The sequence below is a fragment of the Mchenga conophoros genome, linkage group LG19 (assembly GCF_057382185.1).
Source record: "Mchenga conophoros isolate Kocher_MC1m ecotype Shallow Benthic linkage group LG19, M_conophoros_male_GT1.1, whole genome shotgun sequence".
NCBI lineage: Eukaryota > Metazoa > Chordata > Actinopteri > Cichliformes > Cichlidae > Mchenga > Mchenga conophoros.
In genome coordinates, this window is record NC_140544.1 from 30,456,429 (window position 1) to 30,474,306 (window position 17,878).

General features: G+C 43.9%; 1 protein-coding gene across 2 annotated transcripts in view; it reads left to right on the forward strand.

Moving 5' to 3' along the window:
- LOC146552618 (latent-transforming growth factor beta-binding protein 2-like) overlaps positions 1–17,878 on the forward strand; it is a 90,230-nt gene that overhangs the window by 61,850 nt on the left and 10,502 nt on the right. For both annotated transcript variants that reach the window (XM_085256322.1, XM_085256323.1), the window contains exons 17-32: positions 11–139; positions 318–437; positions 760–879; positions 4,285–4,404; positions 4,596–4,718; positions 4,830–4,955; positions 5,073–5,198; positions 5,394–5,519; positions 5,638–5,763; positions 6,266–6,391; positions 7,346–7,471; positions 7,730–7,849; positions 7,985–8,110; positions 9,782–9,904; positions 10,552–10,680; positions 16,205–16,333. In XM_085256322.1, the coding sequence (XP_085112448.1) occupies positions 11–139; positions 318–437; positions 760–879; positions 4,285–4,404; positions 4,596–4,718; positions 4,830–4,955; positions 5,073–5,198; positions 5,394–5,519; positions 5,638–5,763; positions 6,266–6,391; positions 7,346–7,471; positions 7,730–7,849; positions 7,985–8,110; positions 9,782–9,904; positions 10,552–10,680; positions 16,205–16,333 (1,995 nt within the window). The remainder of the gene's footprint in view (positions 1–10; positions 140–317; positions 438–759; positions 880–4,284; positions 4,405–4,595; positions 4,719–4,829; positions 4,956–5,072; positions 5,199–5,393; positions 5,520–5,637; positions 5,764–6,265; positions 6,392–7,345; positions 7,472–7,729; positions 7,850–7,984; positions 8,111–9,781; positions 9,905–10,551; positions 10,681–16,204; positions 16,334–17,878) is intronic.

Here is a 17,878-nt window from a genome sequence, read left to right on the forward strand (position 1 = left end):
TTTTCTGCAGATGTGAATGAGTGCGATGAGGATCCATGTGAAGGAAAGGGACGTTGTATAAACAGCTATGGGTCCTACACCTGCCACTGCCACAGTGGCTACAGCCAGGTGATCACTCAGAACAGGAAGTTCTGTCAAGGTGAGACACAGCCCCAATCAGCAGCAGGAGATATAAAGTTTCCAATGGAAACTAAGCACTGCAAGTCCTCGTCTGTCAGCGCCGTTCATTTTAAAAGTATTCTGCCCTAATTAATGCTGCGGAACACAACAGTAACTTTCTTTTTTCCCTTCTCCTTGGTTTTCATTCAAACTGGCAGACATGAATGAGTGCAGCATGCCCAACAAATGCCAGAATGGCAAATGCGTCAACACAGAGGGATCTTACACCTGTGAATGCAACGCTGGCTACGCCAAGTCTCGGAGAGGCGTGTGCGAAGGTAACTTGCGTGGGTGCACAAGCAGCTACGCATACAGGCTCAAGTTCACATAACAGGGCAGTCCTGGCCAGGCCTATTTGTTTGCTTCCATGAATTAGCTGAATGAGCTGGGCACTAACAAAACACATATTGTATTTTCCTTTAGTCAAAGCCAGGAAGAAAACTTTGCTCATTCTGTGACAGACGGACTGTGTATGTGTACATTTGCGGCCTTACACCCTCTCTTTCTTCCATGCATGCACGTATTGTCTTAGTAACATTGTTTTAGCAACAACTCATTCAGATTTTTCTTTTTCATATTTTCCACTTTGTCCCGGAGCAGATATAGATGAGTGCAGAGATCCCAGCTCCTGTCCCAACGGTGTCTGCGTCAACACTCTCGGCTCCTTCCGGTGCCAGGTTTGCGGACCAGGGTTCAGGCCTGTCGGTGAAAGATGTGTGGGTAAGGCAACCTCACACCCCATTATAGCAGTGGCACCAGTACCCAGGATCCTAAGGGTGTTTCCAACCGCTGCATGGAAACAAACAGGGCTTCCCTATTATGTATTAGGTAACTTTTACCTACTTGAAGCTGCTGTTCCTGGTTGGCATCACTCGAAAAAACCTAACAAAAAACAAGGCAACAGGCCATGCCATTAAAGATGTGTTGACAGCCGATGATGCAGTACAGCTCCCCAAATATCACAAGCAGAACTAAATTTGCAGGATTGTGGCTTTTTGCTCAAAGGGACTGCTGATGTGCATTAAAATGATAAAATAAATAGTATTTTGCGCTTCAAACGACTTTATATTGGATGTTTTATGTCGAGCAAGGAGCACTTCTGGGCCCCAACGACAGCCCAAAAACCACAGTGATGATGGCTATATAGCATGGACTGAGAGCACGACTCCACCGCCTTTGTCTATTCAGTGCTTCCACGTATAATAAATCGACTCCTCCACCCGAGCAGCCCCAGAATATCCCAAATATTGTTTAAACACATCCACCGTGCTATTGCTGATCTTTTGATATCACTGGCCCTGTAAAAAGATTGTTTGTAATACTTCAATTTGGGAGAGTCCAAATATTTTCTCTTGGCTACAGCCTTGAACAAACAGTGTATTATTGTTGGAGAGCTCTCCCGGCAGAGGCGAGCGAGGCTTTATTACCACTGCTGGGCTAGGTGAGTGTTTCAGGAGACGTATGAGAAGGTCGAAGGCTCTGTTCCCCCGCCGCTAAAAGGTCCCGGCACGCAAACAAATTTTCTCACTCACCCGTGATGTTGTCTGTGGCCCGCTGTAAAGGTCTCACTGCAGATTACTAGACGTGACCACACAAATGGCTGACAGATTACACTCGGTATGTGTTTTGTTTAAGATTACACGCCAGCGGCTACCAACCTAAAAGTGGCCCTGTTACATAACAACCCAACTGCTGTTAGTTACCACATCCCCTCCGTATGACCTTGCACCCCTCTAATTTGTTTGGAAATAACGCAGAAATGCTCGCACGGCGAAAAAGCACGACGGAAAATATGGAAGTAAACTTCAGTGACACTTATGAGTTCTTTAAAAATTGATTTATCAGTGAGTCAGTTGAGCGACGCTCAGGTTTAAAGTCTCACAATTTCTCGTGCTACCAAAGAAAACACCGCTTTAGCCACTTTCATGTTTCTGCCAGTCTGCTATTATTATACATTCTCTGTAAACCCGTGGTGTATAAATAGTAACTGAGAGGAACTTCGTAAATGAGGGATAACGCCAGAGGTAAATATTTTTGCTCTGGACATTTGCACAAGCAGCGCTAACAGTCCTGCGGCATAGGTCTGCCGCTTCGGGAGTCACATAAAACATACAGCATCAGCAGCAAGTTTCCAGCGTTTGCTTCAGTCAATTGCCGACAGCACAGTGCAGTAGTTTGAATCCAATTGACCAAATCGTGGATAAGCCTAATTGTTGGCGTGATTGAGAAAACGGTTCCACTCCCTTGTCGGGGCTTATCGCAGGCAGGCCTAAGAGATGCCGGGTGATAGCAGAAACAAAACACTGGGCCACACTGACAGACATCTGGCAGCGCCCGTGGTTAAGCAAACAAAACCCGCTCTGTGACTCTCGTGCAGTTTCCAGCGTGTGTGCTCAGTCTCCGAACATTTATCACCTCTCAATACGATCTTCTCTTCTCCCTTCCTCCTTTCGCAGACCGCCTCCTTCCTCTTTGATAGTCTTCTTCTCAGTCGCCCACACGATCACACTTCACTCTCATTCTCTTCCCGCAATTTAATCTAACCTAAAAAATAAATAAATACGCCACTGTTAACACTTGATAAATCCCACTACAATGCTATAAAACACTGTTTCTACATGAGGTTTTCCACAATTATGATTCCTGGGTCAACAGCTCATGAGGTGGAAAAGACAGCTTCTTCAACAAATAGTAAAAGGCTTTCATGAATGAGGCATGGTCTGCGCACTGATGTAATTTAATGACTGCTGTTTGTAGTCATTACACACACTAATTATGCTGTAATTGTTTCCCTTTTCCTGCTAAACAATGCTGACACGGCCCTTATTTTCAAAGGAGATCTAGAGCGTTTTTTGCTGTGTTGTGCTTTTTTCATTTTGTCAGACTTGTATTTTTTTAAAGGCTTTATTTACATAAAAGTATATTTTTTCATTTACTCCCAGTGTCATCAAGCCAAACAGAGACATTTTTTAATTTTATATCCAAAGATTTTTGTGTGCAGAGGCCAATTTCTGAAAGTATAAAAAACAAATCTATAATTTTAGATTCTGCAAAAGTGGTGAAAATGTGTGTTTTTTGTTCTATTTTCAGTGAGCTAAGCCTTTTAATTTATGCTCGTCCCACAGCACAGTTGTGGCAGGGTGAAACCTAAAATCTGTTCATCCATCCATTTATCCATCCATGCATCTGTCTTCTTAACCGCTTTTCTAACTTATGGTCAGAGTCGGGGCTGAAGGTTATCCCTGTTCTGATGACCGGTCCATCACAGGGCAGCAACATGCCCGCAGATCCACACGTGTGGCCTTTTTAAAATCACCAAGCAACCAGAAAGCCATGTGCTCGACAAAAATCTTGCAAGAACAGGGGGAACATGCAAACTCTACACCAGGGATGTCAAACTCATTTTAAATCATAGGCCAGATACAGCCTGCTTTGATCTTTAGTGGGCCACACCAGTGTAAAGAAACTTAACTACATATTTAACCCCTGCAATATCTTAAAATAGGAAAAAAGAAGTGACATTTCAGCAGCATGTCTCATTCTTTGTGCGTATTAAAGACATGCTTCTGTAGTAAAGGAAAGAAATCTGTTAGCGTGGTTTTTTTGGGCTTAAACTGTAAGAAATAAATGCATAAAATTACAGAAAACGTTCTGGCATGTCATTGCCCAGACTGTCCTGTAATTATAAAACAAAGTTTTTGTTATAAAACTTTCTTTTTTTCCCCTTTAGTCTGAAATCACTGTGAAAATTAGAAAATTCTTTATCAGAGAGTAAAAAAAGTAGGAACTTTTCTGTCATTTTATTGTTTAACTATCTCTTAATTACATTGAATGTATTAGTTATTAGTATGAGTGGTCTTGTGTGAGGTCTTTATCATTTGGAAAAGCTGAAAAACTTGTGAAAATACAGTAAAACATCCAAAACGGATCCCAACATTTTCCAAAGCAGTACAACGGGATGGATTGGAGTCTTTGCTAGGCCATTTCTGGGCCCCCGCACCTTATGTTTGACACCCCTGCTTTACACTGGTTTGAACCCAGAACCTTGTATGGGGTGTCAAAGCTAAACGCTGCACCATGCTACTGCCCTTTAAACCTAAACATCCTTCCTGTATACGTTTTCAGATATGAACGAGTGCTTGAACCAAAGCGTGTGCGGCCGTGGGCGGTGTGTCAACACCGAGGGCTCCTACAGGTGCAACTGCTTCCAAGGCTACAAACTCTCACCAGACAATGTTTGCCAAGGTATATGTCAGTCAGAAGATCGGTCAGACATTATTCACACCCCATGTCAAAGTTACTTCTCTGTGAGTAGTTCTCCACAGGGCAGTCGTGGAAGCCTTGCAGTACCGTTGAAGGTTTATTTAAAAAAAGAAATCTACAAAGAGTTAGAGGTTGGCTTTATTTTCTTTTTCCCCCCTATGATTTCTCTCCAGATGTGGATGAGTGTCTGCTTCCGGGAGTCTGTCTCAACGGCCGATGCGTCAATCTGGACGGAACCTACAGATGCACCTGTAACCATGGCTACCAAGTCACCTCAGACAGCAAATCATGTGAAGGTCTGCAAAGGATTATCTAGAGCTGTTGGGTGTAACTCATCACCGCATACTTTTCTGCTCGTGGCGCACTCTCGACAGCAACTTAATGGCTGCAAATTATTTCCCTGCTAGATGTCAATGAGTGCGCAACTGGTAATGCCTGCCCTGCGGGAATTTGCATCAACTCTGCAGGTTCCTACACTTGCCAGAACTGCAGGCCTGGGTTTGAACCATCTGCTGACAGACTGAGATGTGAAGGTATGAAACTGGCCGCCTAATGGTTTACACTAACGTGTCGTTTTAAGGTAACACCGGTAGGCGGTGATGATATTTTTGCCCACTTGTGATGATATTCGCCCCTTTTTCGCTTTCCAGATGTTGATGAGTGTTCCCAGGGCGACTTGTGTCTAGGTGGGGTGTGCGCCAACACAGAGGGGTCCTACATTTGCACCAGGTGTAAGGCTGGTTACAGAGTGTCTCAAGACCAGCAGAGGTGTGAAGGTAAAAACAGTCTCCAGCTGTTTCCAGCTGTTCTCGTCATTCAGCGAAAGTCATTAGCATTGTTATGACTATTAAAGGCTTACTCAACACGTTTGAGCAGCTTGTCGTTTCCCTGTAAAATTGACTTTCCCTCGAAACTGCATTTCCTGTATGTACGGAATCTTTACACTGATATACACGGTGTGTTTTTTCCAGATATTGACGAGTGCCAGTCCCTGTCTACTTGTGTCAACGGGATCTGTCTAAACTCAGAAGGTTCTTACACCTGTGAGAACTGCCCCACGGGGTACAGAGTGTCGTTTGATGGAGAGCTCTGTGAAGGTTGGCTTATTGAAAATTACTCACTTAAATGGAGCTTTTTCTTATTTTTGAGTTTGTTGTTGTGAAAACATTGCAATCTGCCAGTGAATGTCTAAGTCTCCATATTGTTTCCTAACAGATATTGATGAGTGTGCCCTGCCCACTGCCTGCCCCCAGGGAACATGTACAAATAGAGAGGGTTCGTTCACATGTGTTGTCTGTGAGCCCGGTTTTAGAGTCTCTGAGGATGGACAGCGGTGCGATGGTGAGAGTTTGTGGTGGAATGTCCTTGCTTATGTTTGCATGCTTGAGTCCAGGTGTGTGTAGATCTGGCTTTCCAAACATGCCAGACTTCACCTCTACACCTAACAGAATCTCATTTGCTCTGCAGATTTGTTTCTCAGCTGCTTTATGTTGTATGTAAATAACATGAGGTGTGGTAGCATGAACCCAAAGTCTCCTCATCTGAGGCAACAGCTCTAAAATACTTCTAGACATCACATCATAGCTGGATCCTGGACCCCTCTGGCTCTGGCACCAATCATCTGTTCCTTGCTCAACACAATGAGACACCAGCCCTCAAATAGAACAGGATGATGTCAGGCAAATATCCTGCAGATAGCTCAGCTAAAAAGATAGAGGTGTCGACATTTGTGATTCCTAGCCCTACTGATTACCCATCTAACTGATTACCACTGGCAAGCTTTATTTATTTGAAGCCAGAGATGGTAATCTGTGCTATGATGTGCCTTTGTATCTGTGTCCAGATGTGGATGAGTGCTCAGTGGCTAACTTGTGCCCGGGTCAGCTGTGTCTGAACACTGAAGGATCGTACACCTGCAGGAGCTGTGAAGCCGGCTTTCAAGTGAATGAGGGCGGCCGTTACTGTGAAGGTAAGAGGGCATCTGTACTTAAGTACCTGCCTAGAAAAGTTTGATATTTCAGTATGCTGCAAAGTTGAGCCAAAGTTATAGTGGACCACAGTACAAGAGGAATGCATTAGGCCCAGAACATGATTACAGAAAATCTTTACAGCGTCTGGTAATTTTTCATGACATGATTTATGGGATAAATGCAGGGAAATGGCTGCTTTGAGGAATCCAGTAAAGTCTGTCATGACTTCATGGAAGCAGAACAGGAATGATTATTTAAATGGATTAAAACATGGTCTCAGTTAGCCTCATATACTTTGGTGTGTTTTTAAACAGAAGTGTGGATCTAGCCTCAGAGGAAGATCCCACCCCCCCACCGATGTATCTTAGCGCTGGGAAAAAGTCGCACAGTAAAAGCCCGACTCTGAGTCAGCCTCTGATAGGATTTTAATGGATGTCTCTGATGCCATGGAAAATATTAAGGACTTAATTTGAAATGAAGTCAGCCACTCCCCTGCTTCTCACTTATTGCAGCAAACTCGCCCTGTTGAACTCACTCTGTTCACCCAAAGGCAAAAAAAAATCGAGCCATCTCAATCACTTAACAATGGCCCGCACTATTTTCACCACAAGAAATACAATCCTACCAGCTCGAGGAATTTCGAGAGATCACATAACAGTGAGCCAGTGACTGTTTGTAGATATAGTAATTATACGCCACCTGTAATAGCTTGCTGTTTTGGATTCAGTGACTGTCCCACATACTTATCTTTCTACCCTTTTTAATAAAACACTGTCAGTGTGATCTAATAAGGAGGGCTCTGCTTACTGTACATTAGGCAGCACAGTAGGTTAAGCTGAGCTCATTAATGATTTTTAGCAGATAAGACAGTGGAAGCACAAAAACGGGGCTCTATATACCTTTTTGTTCAAGATGATAACCTACAGCCAATCTTTTCATCTTCTATCTCTTAGACATCGATGAGTGCCAGTCTCCGAGTGCTTGCCCCACAGGTGTTTGCGCCAACACAGAGGGCTCCTTCTCCTGCATGGCCTGTGATCCGGGCTTCGAGCTGGCATTTGACCGGCGCTCATGTGAAGGTACACTGAAATGGGCGGCTCGCTGCGGTCGCTCGATTTTATGATCTCGATGCAATCATTTTCGCAGTCATCTGTTCCAATATAGTAAGTCATTACTTGCCGTCTTACATGATGCACGACTTCTCTCACATGTTCAGTGTGGTCTGGAAGTTTTTCGGTCTAGATGTCAAAACTTGGGCAAATTTGAAGTGACGCACGGTGATTTACAGCTGGTGTGGATATGTCATGCCGGTGACGTCTGTGTGTGTGTCAATTCAGATGTCAATGAATGTGAGGACGCCAGGCTGTGTGTGGGAGGTCAATGCACAAACGCCATCGGCTCCTATAGCTGCTCCTGCCCCTCTGGCATGGAGCTGGTGGATGGGACGTTCTGCAGAGGTATAAACATGCAAATGCACTATAGCTCTAAAATATGAAATTAGTGGTTAGCCGTTTCTCGTGGCTTACCTCATGTTGGGATATTGACACAGCTGTGTAAATGTACTTATGTGTATTTGTGCTTGTTTGTGACAGATATCAATGAGTGTTTAACCGCTGGAGGGATCTGTGGGGAAGGAGACTGCCTGAACACTGAGGGCTCCTACTTATGCATCTGTCCTAATGGGTATACCACCACCGATGGAAGCCCCGGCTGCCAAGGTGCAGTATAGCACTGGAGCTAGAACGCTTAGAGCAGTGGGAAATCTTGATTCTCTTGGGCTTTGTGTAAATAAGTGGAGTAGACTAGGGATTGGAGCAAGTTGTTAATAAAGTAATAATGGATTTTTCAAATATTGCTTAAGTCATTTACAGTAACATTATTGGCTTGCTTCTTCTTTTTTTTTCATTGAGTGCAGACAGGCTGTTCTCGCCATGCTCTCTTAGGAGTTGAAGCCAAGCCTGGGACACCTGGCATGGGTGCACAGGCTGTAATGGGCCATGGCTTCATCAACTATCTCAGCTCACCCTCCCTCAGCTTGGACAGTTTGATGTTATTCCAGCCGCACCCAGTGACCCACTGGTAGTAGCCTGATCATCAGCTAAAGGAGGGCTTTACAAGAATCTGGAGCAATTACTAAAACAATACATGAAATAACTCCGGCTAGGATGTCAGAATTGGATCAGTGTTATTTCTGGTGGGTCTTGCAATCTGGTGGAGGATGAGTTAAGTAAAAGATGTCTGGCAGTGAACTGTTCTGTCATGATATGAAGCAGGTAGGCTGGCCTCTGCGAGATGCTGGCATGGTCATGGAGTTGGCAGAATTTACTTGCAGCAGAGGACAAGGGTCACTCCTCGTGCAGGGGCGTTCTTTTGGCCTTGGAGTGCTTCAGATATCACAAACTGAGCAAGTTGCCCAACATGGATCAGGTACTTTGGCTATTCGCCCCAACAAATACTGGGCCCTAATTATCCTATAAATCAGCAGTTGTCATATATTTTCTTGCAGTCTGCCATTGTGTGTACAGTGCTGACACAATAAAAGCCAGGCCCCCTTCTGACATGAGCCTGAAGGACGCGAAGAAGGGAGGACGAGGGTTTGTGAGGTTATGGGAATGAAAGATACGTTCAGTCAGGTGGGGCCAAAACGACGCTTGGCCTTTCCAGACCAGCAAAAAACAGCATGAGCAATAAAAGACTGACAGCAGACTGAAACATACCTCAGCTTAATCCAAATCAACAACTTCTGCCATGGCCTTCCTGTTCCTTTCAATAAGACTTTGAAGGATTTGAATACACTCCAAAGCTATCCAGTCACAGCATATTTATGTATTTACCTAAAGTCTGGAGTGCTGCTTTTTTCCCTCCCTATCGTTGCAATCGGGTGTTTACCTTGTCGTCTCTGTAAGATTCATCTGATTATCAAAAGACTGGAAAAGGAAGGCAGGCATTTTCCTCAGTGATGAATTTCCTCTGGTTTCTTGCGTTTTCCCTCACCTTTCACCACAAGTCCAAGTACTGTATAAGCTATGCTGTAATGCCGCAATTATCCACCCATCTACAGCTAATCAGGCATCGAGCATTCGTTATTAATTTTAACGAGTCTGGGGGAAATGTTCTCAGCCTGAAACGCTGAGGTAGATCTCTCTTCTGCTTTGTTTCCTGTTTGCAAGTATACCATGAAGCGCTCCAAATGGCCAGCACGCCTAGTGTTCAGATGAGCGCTTGATTACACATTCTTTTTCTGATACGAGAAGAAGCCGCGCTCCCCGTGGACTCGCTGAAGATGGAGGATCCGTGCGGATAATTGCTGTTAATCAATCTGTAAGATCTTGAGCCGCACTTTCCGCTAATTTGTCTGCTTTTCTTTCCCCACTTTTTGTCCGTCGTAGACGTGGATGAATGCAGCAAGGATGATGTGTGCATCCGAGGAAAGTGCGTCAACGGCGAGGGCTCGTTCTTGTGCTTGTGCGAGGCCGGCTTCAAATTCAACACTGATACGGCTGACTGTGAGGGTAAGACTGATTAAAACTTCCTTTTGTTTTCAAGTTGTGTTTGTCACGGTTGTTATTGACCCTACCTCTGCCCAGAAGTTTCATCTGTCTGACTAAAACAACATGTCAGCTTTAGCTGTTTGATTGTCACGCTACATTAAGGCTCAAACATACGCAGTATAGCACAGTTGGATATGATTGATTATCTATAGCACGTCAGGCTCCAGTGAAAGTGTCCAAGCCTGGCTTAGAGGCTTTCCTCCGTGGTCTTGGGACTGAGGGGTGCCTGGATTACATGGCTGGAGCCCTCAGCTCCCTCTCCCCAGTGGGAAGCATGAATGACCCCATTGTGAGCAGGAGGTGTTTCTCCCTCTGGAACGTCTCCCTTTAGCTCCTTCACAAGTTCTTTGGTTGCTGTGATAATATTGTTCTTGGCCATTCCCTTTGCCTGCTGCGTTTACTGAGGACAGCTACACCACAGGCCTCCTGGCCGACTCCTGCTTTGCAGCCATTACACCGGGAGCAGAGGAGCAGTGGTGGGAATATGAGTTTGCGTGCGGGGGTGCGCGCATTTGTGTCTGATTGCACATGTGGTTACGTTTGCGCCTCTGTTTGTCGGTTACTGACAAACATCTGTCTCTCTCTCTCTCTTTTCTTCTTCTCTATAGACCAGAACGAGTGCAAGGAGTTTGGGAGCTCAGTCTGTGGCACCTGGCGCTGCGAGAACACCATCGGCTCTTACCGGTGCTTTGTGGGTTGCCAGCCTGGCCTTGAGGGAGAACTCGCCACAGGCTGTGGTGAGTTTTCAAAATTGCACTGTACTTAATAAAAAGACTAGCACGCTCAATTATGTGGAGAAAAAGAATTAAACAGGCATTTTTAGCCTGTTTTTGCAAATTTAATTGTATTGAAAGGGGGTTGATCTATTTATAGACTGTGCATGACCTAATACTTCATTACTCCATGGCTGTAGTTTAGTATTCAAATCAAGTCACCACCACCACACCACTCTACAGGTCTCTCACCCCATCGCACATATCAGGTTGGCATGCACACATAGGGACAGATGCAAGTTAAAAGCTATCAAGACCTCTGGGTCTTCCTGCACAAAAGGCCACCATGGAAGATAATGAGAAATAGCCCAATATTGAGGCCCTTTGAAGACAATACCGCACTGTCATTGGAAGCCAATTGTAAGGCCAGAAGCTGATAGAAGATAATGGGGCACTCTGGCAGAGTCCCAAAGTAGAACCTGATCGCTGCAGTTCTTCTAAGAGAAGAAAGATGAGATAGTCAGGCAAGGCCAGCTTACTGTTTGTCCCCCCCACCCTCGTAGAGAAGCCACAGTCACCTGGCATTGGCTGGATGGGTTTGTACTCACGCTACATCTGTGAACACAGCTAGCCAACAACAACAGGCACATGTCCATGACTTCCAGAGTCCACGAAGACTTATGTATTTCCTGGCAGGACTGAACACCTTGGGCTCAAGACATTTGCAAAGTTTGTTGCACAACAAATTGGATTTTTTTTTTGCTCTTTATTTTGTAATGTGGTATTGCTTGTCTTTGTTACTCTCATAGCATCATAAAACAACAAATGGAGTTTATGACCAGAAAAAAAGAAGGTCTAGATATTTTCCTCATGTTTAGAGAGGATCCAAACAGTCACTGGAGAGTGACAGGCGAAGAAGGGAAAGCAGACTGAGAGCATCAGAATGGAATGATGTGTTGGACCGTAGATTGAAGCTGTGGGTGTTTGTGGCCGATTGCGTGTGCATGTCAGCGTGACTGTGTGTGTGTGTGCGCACGTCTGTGGTTAAGTGTGGGGTTATTTTTGGGGGTTTTTTGGCATCCTCCCGTGTGTGTTTGTGTTGGAGAAAGAGAACCAGAGACTGTGGTGGTTGCAGAGATGCACTCAGGGCAGAGTGTGGCTTCACATGTTTTCATGACCCAAAGTTTTTATTAGACTATCAAGTGATGCTCTGGAGAGAAAATGCTGCTGCGGGCAGTGTTGACCGGTGACAGATCGTAGATCTGCCCACCACCCCTCGTCTACTACACTGATCCTGGCTATGTGTGGCTGCCTCCTCACTGCACTTTATGATCTTGTCTGTCTGAGTGCAGAGGCCTTTAGTTCAACAAGACTTGATTGAAGCCAGCTGCTCACCTCTGCTCTTTTGACTTCAGAGACAAAACACTGCTAAGCAGCTCACACAGGTTAGATTTTCATCATTGCTTGCTGTGCATTAGGGCTTAAGGACTTTGCCTGCCATGATATATGCATTTTATTTAAATCACCCCATGTGCCCTTTAGTTGCCTCTAGTGTGATGATCCCTTTTATACCTTTATTTGCCCAAAACCGTGAAATTCTTGATGCTGAAAGTGTCTTTTGAAGGAGTTGTGCTGGAATTTAACAGAGACACCCAATCTCCAGGAGAAAGCTCATACAGACATGTGGAGACTCCACACAGAGCTGCCTGGGTTTGGACCTCTTAGTCCGATTCCACTTCTGAGCCACTCACCCAGTTGCTAACATGTCTGACATGCTCCTGAGGAGTCCTGAGATGTGGCCTGATTACAAAATCTTCTTTTATAGTTCCACAAAACTCTATTTATCTCATCTCTGTGGGTGCTTGACCATTTTTCTCCTGTTGCTATGTTGTGATGCTGTTTTCACTAGATGCTACAACAAACACTCGCACAGCTCAGCGTTGACTCACAGCCCCGGTTTGAGAACCAAGCCCTCTTACGTTTAAAATCACTCAGCGTTACACACAATAGTGGCTTGTTTCACCTCGCGAATGGAAGTTTTGGGAGATGCTGCCGTCACCTCAATAAAAAAATGTTTAAAAAAAGCCCAAGGATGGAGCCCAATTACTCCCGGGCATTTTTTGGTGGCTTGCAAAAAGAAAATCATCAAATATTCAAGAAGAGACCAGACGTGGTAATTTGCAGTTTCTGCGAGGGGGTATTGCTTTATTTTTACTCACCCGCCTTTGAAAGAGGCAGCGGTTGTCGTTGGCTCTGCTCCCTGCGCTCATTTAGATTTAGAGGCCGTGACACAAAAAGGGAAAAACAGAGGGGCTTTTTTTTGCCACAGCAAATGCCACCGCAACTGTGCTATAAGGTCTACGCTCAAATCTAACACGATGCCGTACATAAGTGTTTGGACGCGTGTGTGTATGCGTGCTGCACATCATTGTTTTTAGCTTTAATTCACCATCACGCTCGTAAATTCCCCCGAGCTATGCCTCGTCTTTAATAAGGCTTTTACCCAAGGGCGGAAATTGTCTGCGGTCTCACTCTTGCCAGCCTCCCACCCCTGTAAATGTATAGAAATCTGAAGACTTTAACATGTGTGTGACTCCTCGTGCAGTTGTACTTTCTTTTTAAGATGTACACTGGTCACACCGCAGGTTGGTCATCAGTGTAGTTAACCCAGGACCGGTTGTTGATGTAATATCTGATAAAGCCCGCAAACATGCTTCCCTGAAGGCAAATACCTCACCTTATCCTTAACCGATCATGTGTGAAATAACCTCTGCATATGGGTCCAATCAGACAAGGGGTTGCCCGGAGAACAACGGAGAAGTGTGGACTGTGGCGGGGTGAGTCAACAGTCATTGATGTATCCCTGTATTCTCTTTGCCTGCCGCCATGTGCTTCAGATTAACACATGGCACAGAGACCAGTTTTTAACACTCCTCCACACCCAAATCCACCATCACCGGATCCAGGAAGCATGTCCTCCCGGGTCAGGCCGTTAGAGTAGGTTGTTTTTGGGCCCGTGCTGCCCCTTCATCTCAGCTTTCCTGCCTCACTTCTTCCCCCCAGGCAAATTACAGCGCTGCATGTGTCCTGACGTAACTGATGATCGCATGGAAAGACTAAGAAAGGCAACCCCATGTCGTGCTAGTGTGAGACTCGCTCTTGGTGGAGTTATCTCATGCTGTAATATTCATTTTTTCCCACAAATCATTAGTGCTGCAATTATCAGCCTGACTGTCTGTGGCTGACAGACCTAAATGGCTGGTCAAGTAATGCTATCACTCAAACACTGCAAAAAGACGGGCACAGCAATGACTAAATTCCAGTTTTCGTTTTGGTCCAGATTTTCTTGTTCCTCTCAGATATGATACTTTGAGTGCTTCTCATCCCAACATGTGGTTTGCAACAGATTTTCTTCCATGTCACACACGAATGAAAATCCGCCTTCAGACACTGATTATTTCACATATTAGCAGAGAGCTTTCATCGACTTCCCTCCCCGGACCTCCCAGCTGGTCTCTGCTGTCAATTCCAACATTCCTAACTCCACTTAAGCTCTTCACACTTGAGAAAAATGTTCCTTAAACCTTGGTATACAATACTTTCCCCCCCTTTAATAGAGAAACATGGCTAACTAGGCCTTTGAGATGTTATTCCCTAAAAAATTTTCAATTGTGTGCAATTCCTTAAAGTATTCAAAAGCACATCCAGTAAGTTGGCGGTTCTTAGTATGTGTCCGTCCATTTGAGCCCACAAGTCTATTCTAGCAATTTCAGTCCTCCTCAGCCCTTCCAGGGAAACATTTTACAAATGACAAAGGCAATTTTGTCTCCACAGTTTTATTAGCTGGTGGGAGACCCTGTCTCTGACCCCAGAGGCATGTTAGAGAAATGTCCAAGTCAGGACAGAAACACTGGTAGAGGATTAGTTCCCCCAATGAGCCTGAGAAAGGAGATTTCTGCGTTGGAGGAGAGGACGGGGCCCTGGCCAAGCGTGCTGTTCAAATCAGATGGATTGCGGTTTCTCTGTCCCACTTTCTTCCCCCTTTTTTTTTTCAGCTGAAGCGGCCTGTATTAGTCCTCATAGGCAAAATAGAACAGGGTTAGACAACATGTGAATGATGGCGCTTTTTACACCATAAATCATATTGTCACGAAAGTTTAAGGTACCACTGGTCTTAACATCTTGTCTTTATTACAGTTAGAGGCAGATGTATGAGAGTTTTTAGTGGAACGGATCAAAAATCATTTAAATATTCAAGATGTCGTGATTTTTTCCATGTTCAGAATGTTTTTTAATTTCAAGTTTTGTTTTGTTTTTTCCAAAGCCTATTATCACTCCAGTGGAGTTACTATTAGTCATGGAAACTAATAGTTTCCATGGAAGGTTATGAAAGTTAAAAAGAAAATATTAACAAAATCAAATTACGCTTACAATAAAACAGACACAGTAAAGTAGTATTCTTTAATTTCATCTGTACAATTCATATCAGTTGTGAGGCCTGCCTGTTGTAATGTTTTTAACTTGGTGCCTTGCAGAAAAAGTACAAGCACTTAACTTCTGGCTGTGTTTGTCACTTTTACTTTATCCAAATTGTTGATCAAGTTACCTGAATTTATATTCCAGCAACCCAAGAAGGAGGGAAACTGACCAGAGAATAATTTCATGTCACTAAAGTGTGACCATTAAGCACTGTGAGTGTTTTTAAAACAATTATAATCAGCTTTACCCCCCTCCCTGCAGCATCAGTCTTTGGCTTCTGCTATGCTGGCGATGCCAAGAAATACTAAATCATGTATGTTAGAAATTGCAAACAAATGTTACCTTTCAAACAGCAACTGGTAGGGGGAGTCAGTGCGGTTACGAGGTCCGCTGTTAACAGTTTCGACAAGCCGAACTGACATAAAGCATATAGTTTCTCTTGTGATTTTATCAACCATGTTTTATGATTTAATGCCTTGCAAACAAGAAACTACTGCAGACCCACCAGATTCCTAACTTCCATTTCAGGCCCTCACAAAGTCCCCCTATGCTCTCAGTCCTTTCGTAGTAAGAGCCTGTTTTTCAGTACATTCATTGATTAGATTGGAAAGTGGTTCATGCCAGAGAGCTGCTCTTAATGCCAGATCTGAACTCTCCAGCTGCTTGTAAAGTCTTGGTGAGTACTGAATGTTGGCTGGATGCTGCGGACTCCTCTGTCACTTCCCACTCGGCTGACACAACTAAAGAACATTCACCCGCAGCTTTCCAGACCCACATCACGCTCACTTTACACTGTGTCCATGCAGAGAGAGAGAGCGAGTCCCCATGAATCAATCCATGAGGAGCAAAGTTTGAAAAGCTTCTTAACGAACTGTCTAATCTGTACACTGTCCCTGACATGTTATGATGGCAGTGATTTCTCTTGTTATTGTACGGTCAGAATGGTAGTGGTGTTTATTTTGGAGAAAGCGGCGTAGTGTTTACGGAGGCAGTCCGAGAGTCTGTTGTGCAGAATGACACTGTAAATATTAACGCTGCGCTCACCTCTCTGCCTGCTCTCGCCTTGCAGATATTGATGAATGTGACAACGAAACCATCTGTGGGAGCAACGGCTTCTGTGAGAACACAGACGGCTCATTCCGCTGCCAGTGTGACCGAGGCTACACCAACCCTCCGGGAGATATGACCAGATGTGTCGGTGTGTTACTGCTGTCCAGAAAGTATCCGCTGTAGACAAGCTAAACTAGCCTGTTCATATAAATGTGTTTTTCAAAATTAAATACACTATGTTGAAATATATTCCAATACAATCCATAATTCGTTGGTCAAAGTAGTAACATCCACCATGGAGGTGTACAGAGGCATACTCTGTACACCTCCATGGTGGATGTTAAATCAGACAAACAAAGATGCAGTTTAAGCATAAGGAGTTTTATAAAGATAGTCTATGAACTGTTTAGGAAATACACTCGTTTTTATACGCAGTACCCCATTTTCAGAGGCTCCAAAACCTAAATCTTAAATATGATATATATTTTTTAATACAGATGCTGTCTTGACTTCCTGAGGTTTAGAACCCAAGGCCCAAATGCTGTGTTTCCTCCCCGGAGATGCTCTCCTAGTTCTTTACTGCAGCCACTTTAAGCTGCTGCTTGTTTGTGGGTGTCTCTGCCTACAGTTTTGTCTTCAGCAACTAAAAAGCATGCTCTGTTGGACTGAGACTGACTTGGCCATGAAGAATATCCTATTTCTTTCCCTTGAAAATCTCTCGCAGTATGGTTTGGAATTCATTCAACGCTGTGAAGAGCTGTCTGATTACTTTTGCAGCGTTCGGCTGAATCTGGGCAGAGAGTGTAGATTTGTACACTTCATTTATCCTGCTGCTTCACAACATCAGTTAGATGCTATAAAGTGTTTGTTTTTTTTAATTATTAGATATGTAAGTAATTTTGACATGATTTACTTTAGTTGTCTTCTGTGATCTTTCAGCGCTTTTGGTGTTGCTGAGCTGGTCAGTGCATTCATTCTTTTTAAAAATGCCCCAGTTTGACGATTCGCCGACTCCTAAAGTTTTTGTTTTTGCCTATTGGTGGCGTCATATTCATATTTAAACACCCTGCATCAGTTTCAGCGATTATGTCTGCTTCATTTTTCATGGAATAAGAATGGAGCAGGCCTCTCCTGGACATGAACCTGCTTGTCAATTGTCCAATTACTTTTGAGCCTCTGAAAATGAGGGACTGTGCATAAAAATGGGTGTAATTCCTAAACAATCGATGCAGCAGTTTTGTTAAACTTCTTCAGTTAAAGTTGGACCTTCAGTCACATCTTAACTGTTTGCTTTAAACACTGCAGCGGTATACTGAGACAAAACTACAAAAATTGTATCTTTGTCCAAAAAATTATGAAACTAACTGTTAATAGTCATTCTGAACCACTTCCACGTATGCACTCTCATAGTCTAAATCTTAAAAGTACATCTTTTGTGTACAAATCTGCAAATGAAAGACTTTCTAACACATACACTGTTAACACTCATGGTAAAAACTACATCCTCCAGCTGAGAATTTATTGGCTGGTTATTAAACAATAAAAATTTACATTTATCATCTATTTGTAAAAAGTCAAATCTTTCTTAAGATAGATAGATGTAAGAATAGATGTAAGATAGTTTTATAAAGAAATGCATGAAGGACTTTTCTTTCATTTGAATATCAAGTACTCTTCTGACAACCGTGTGCAT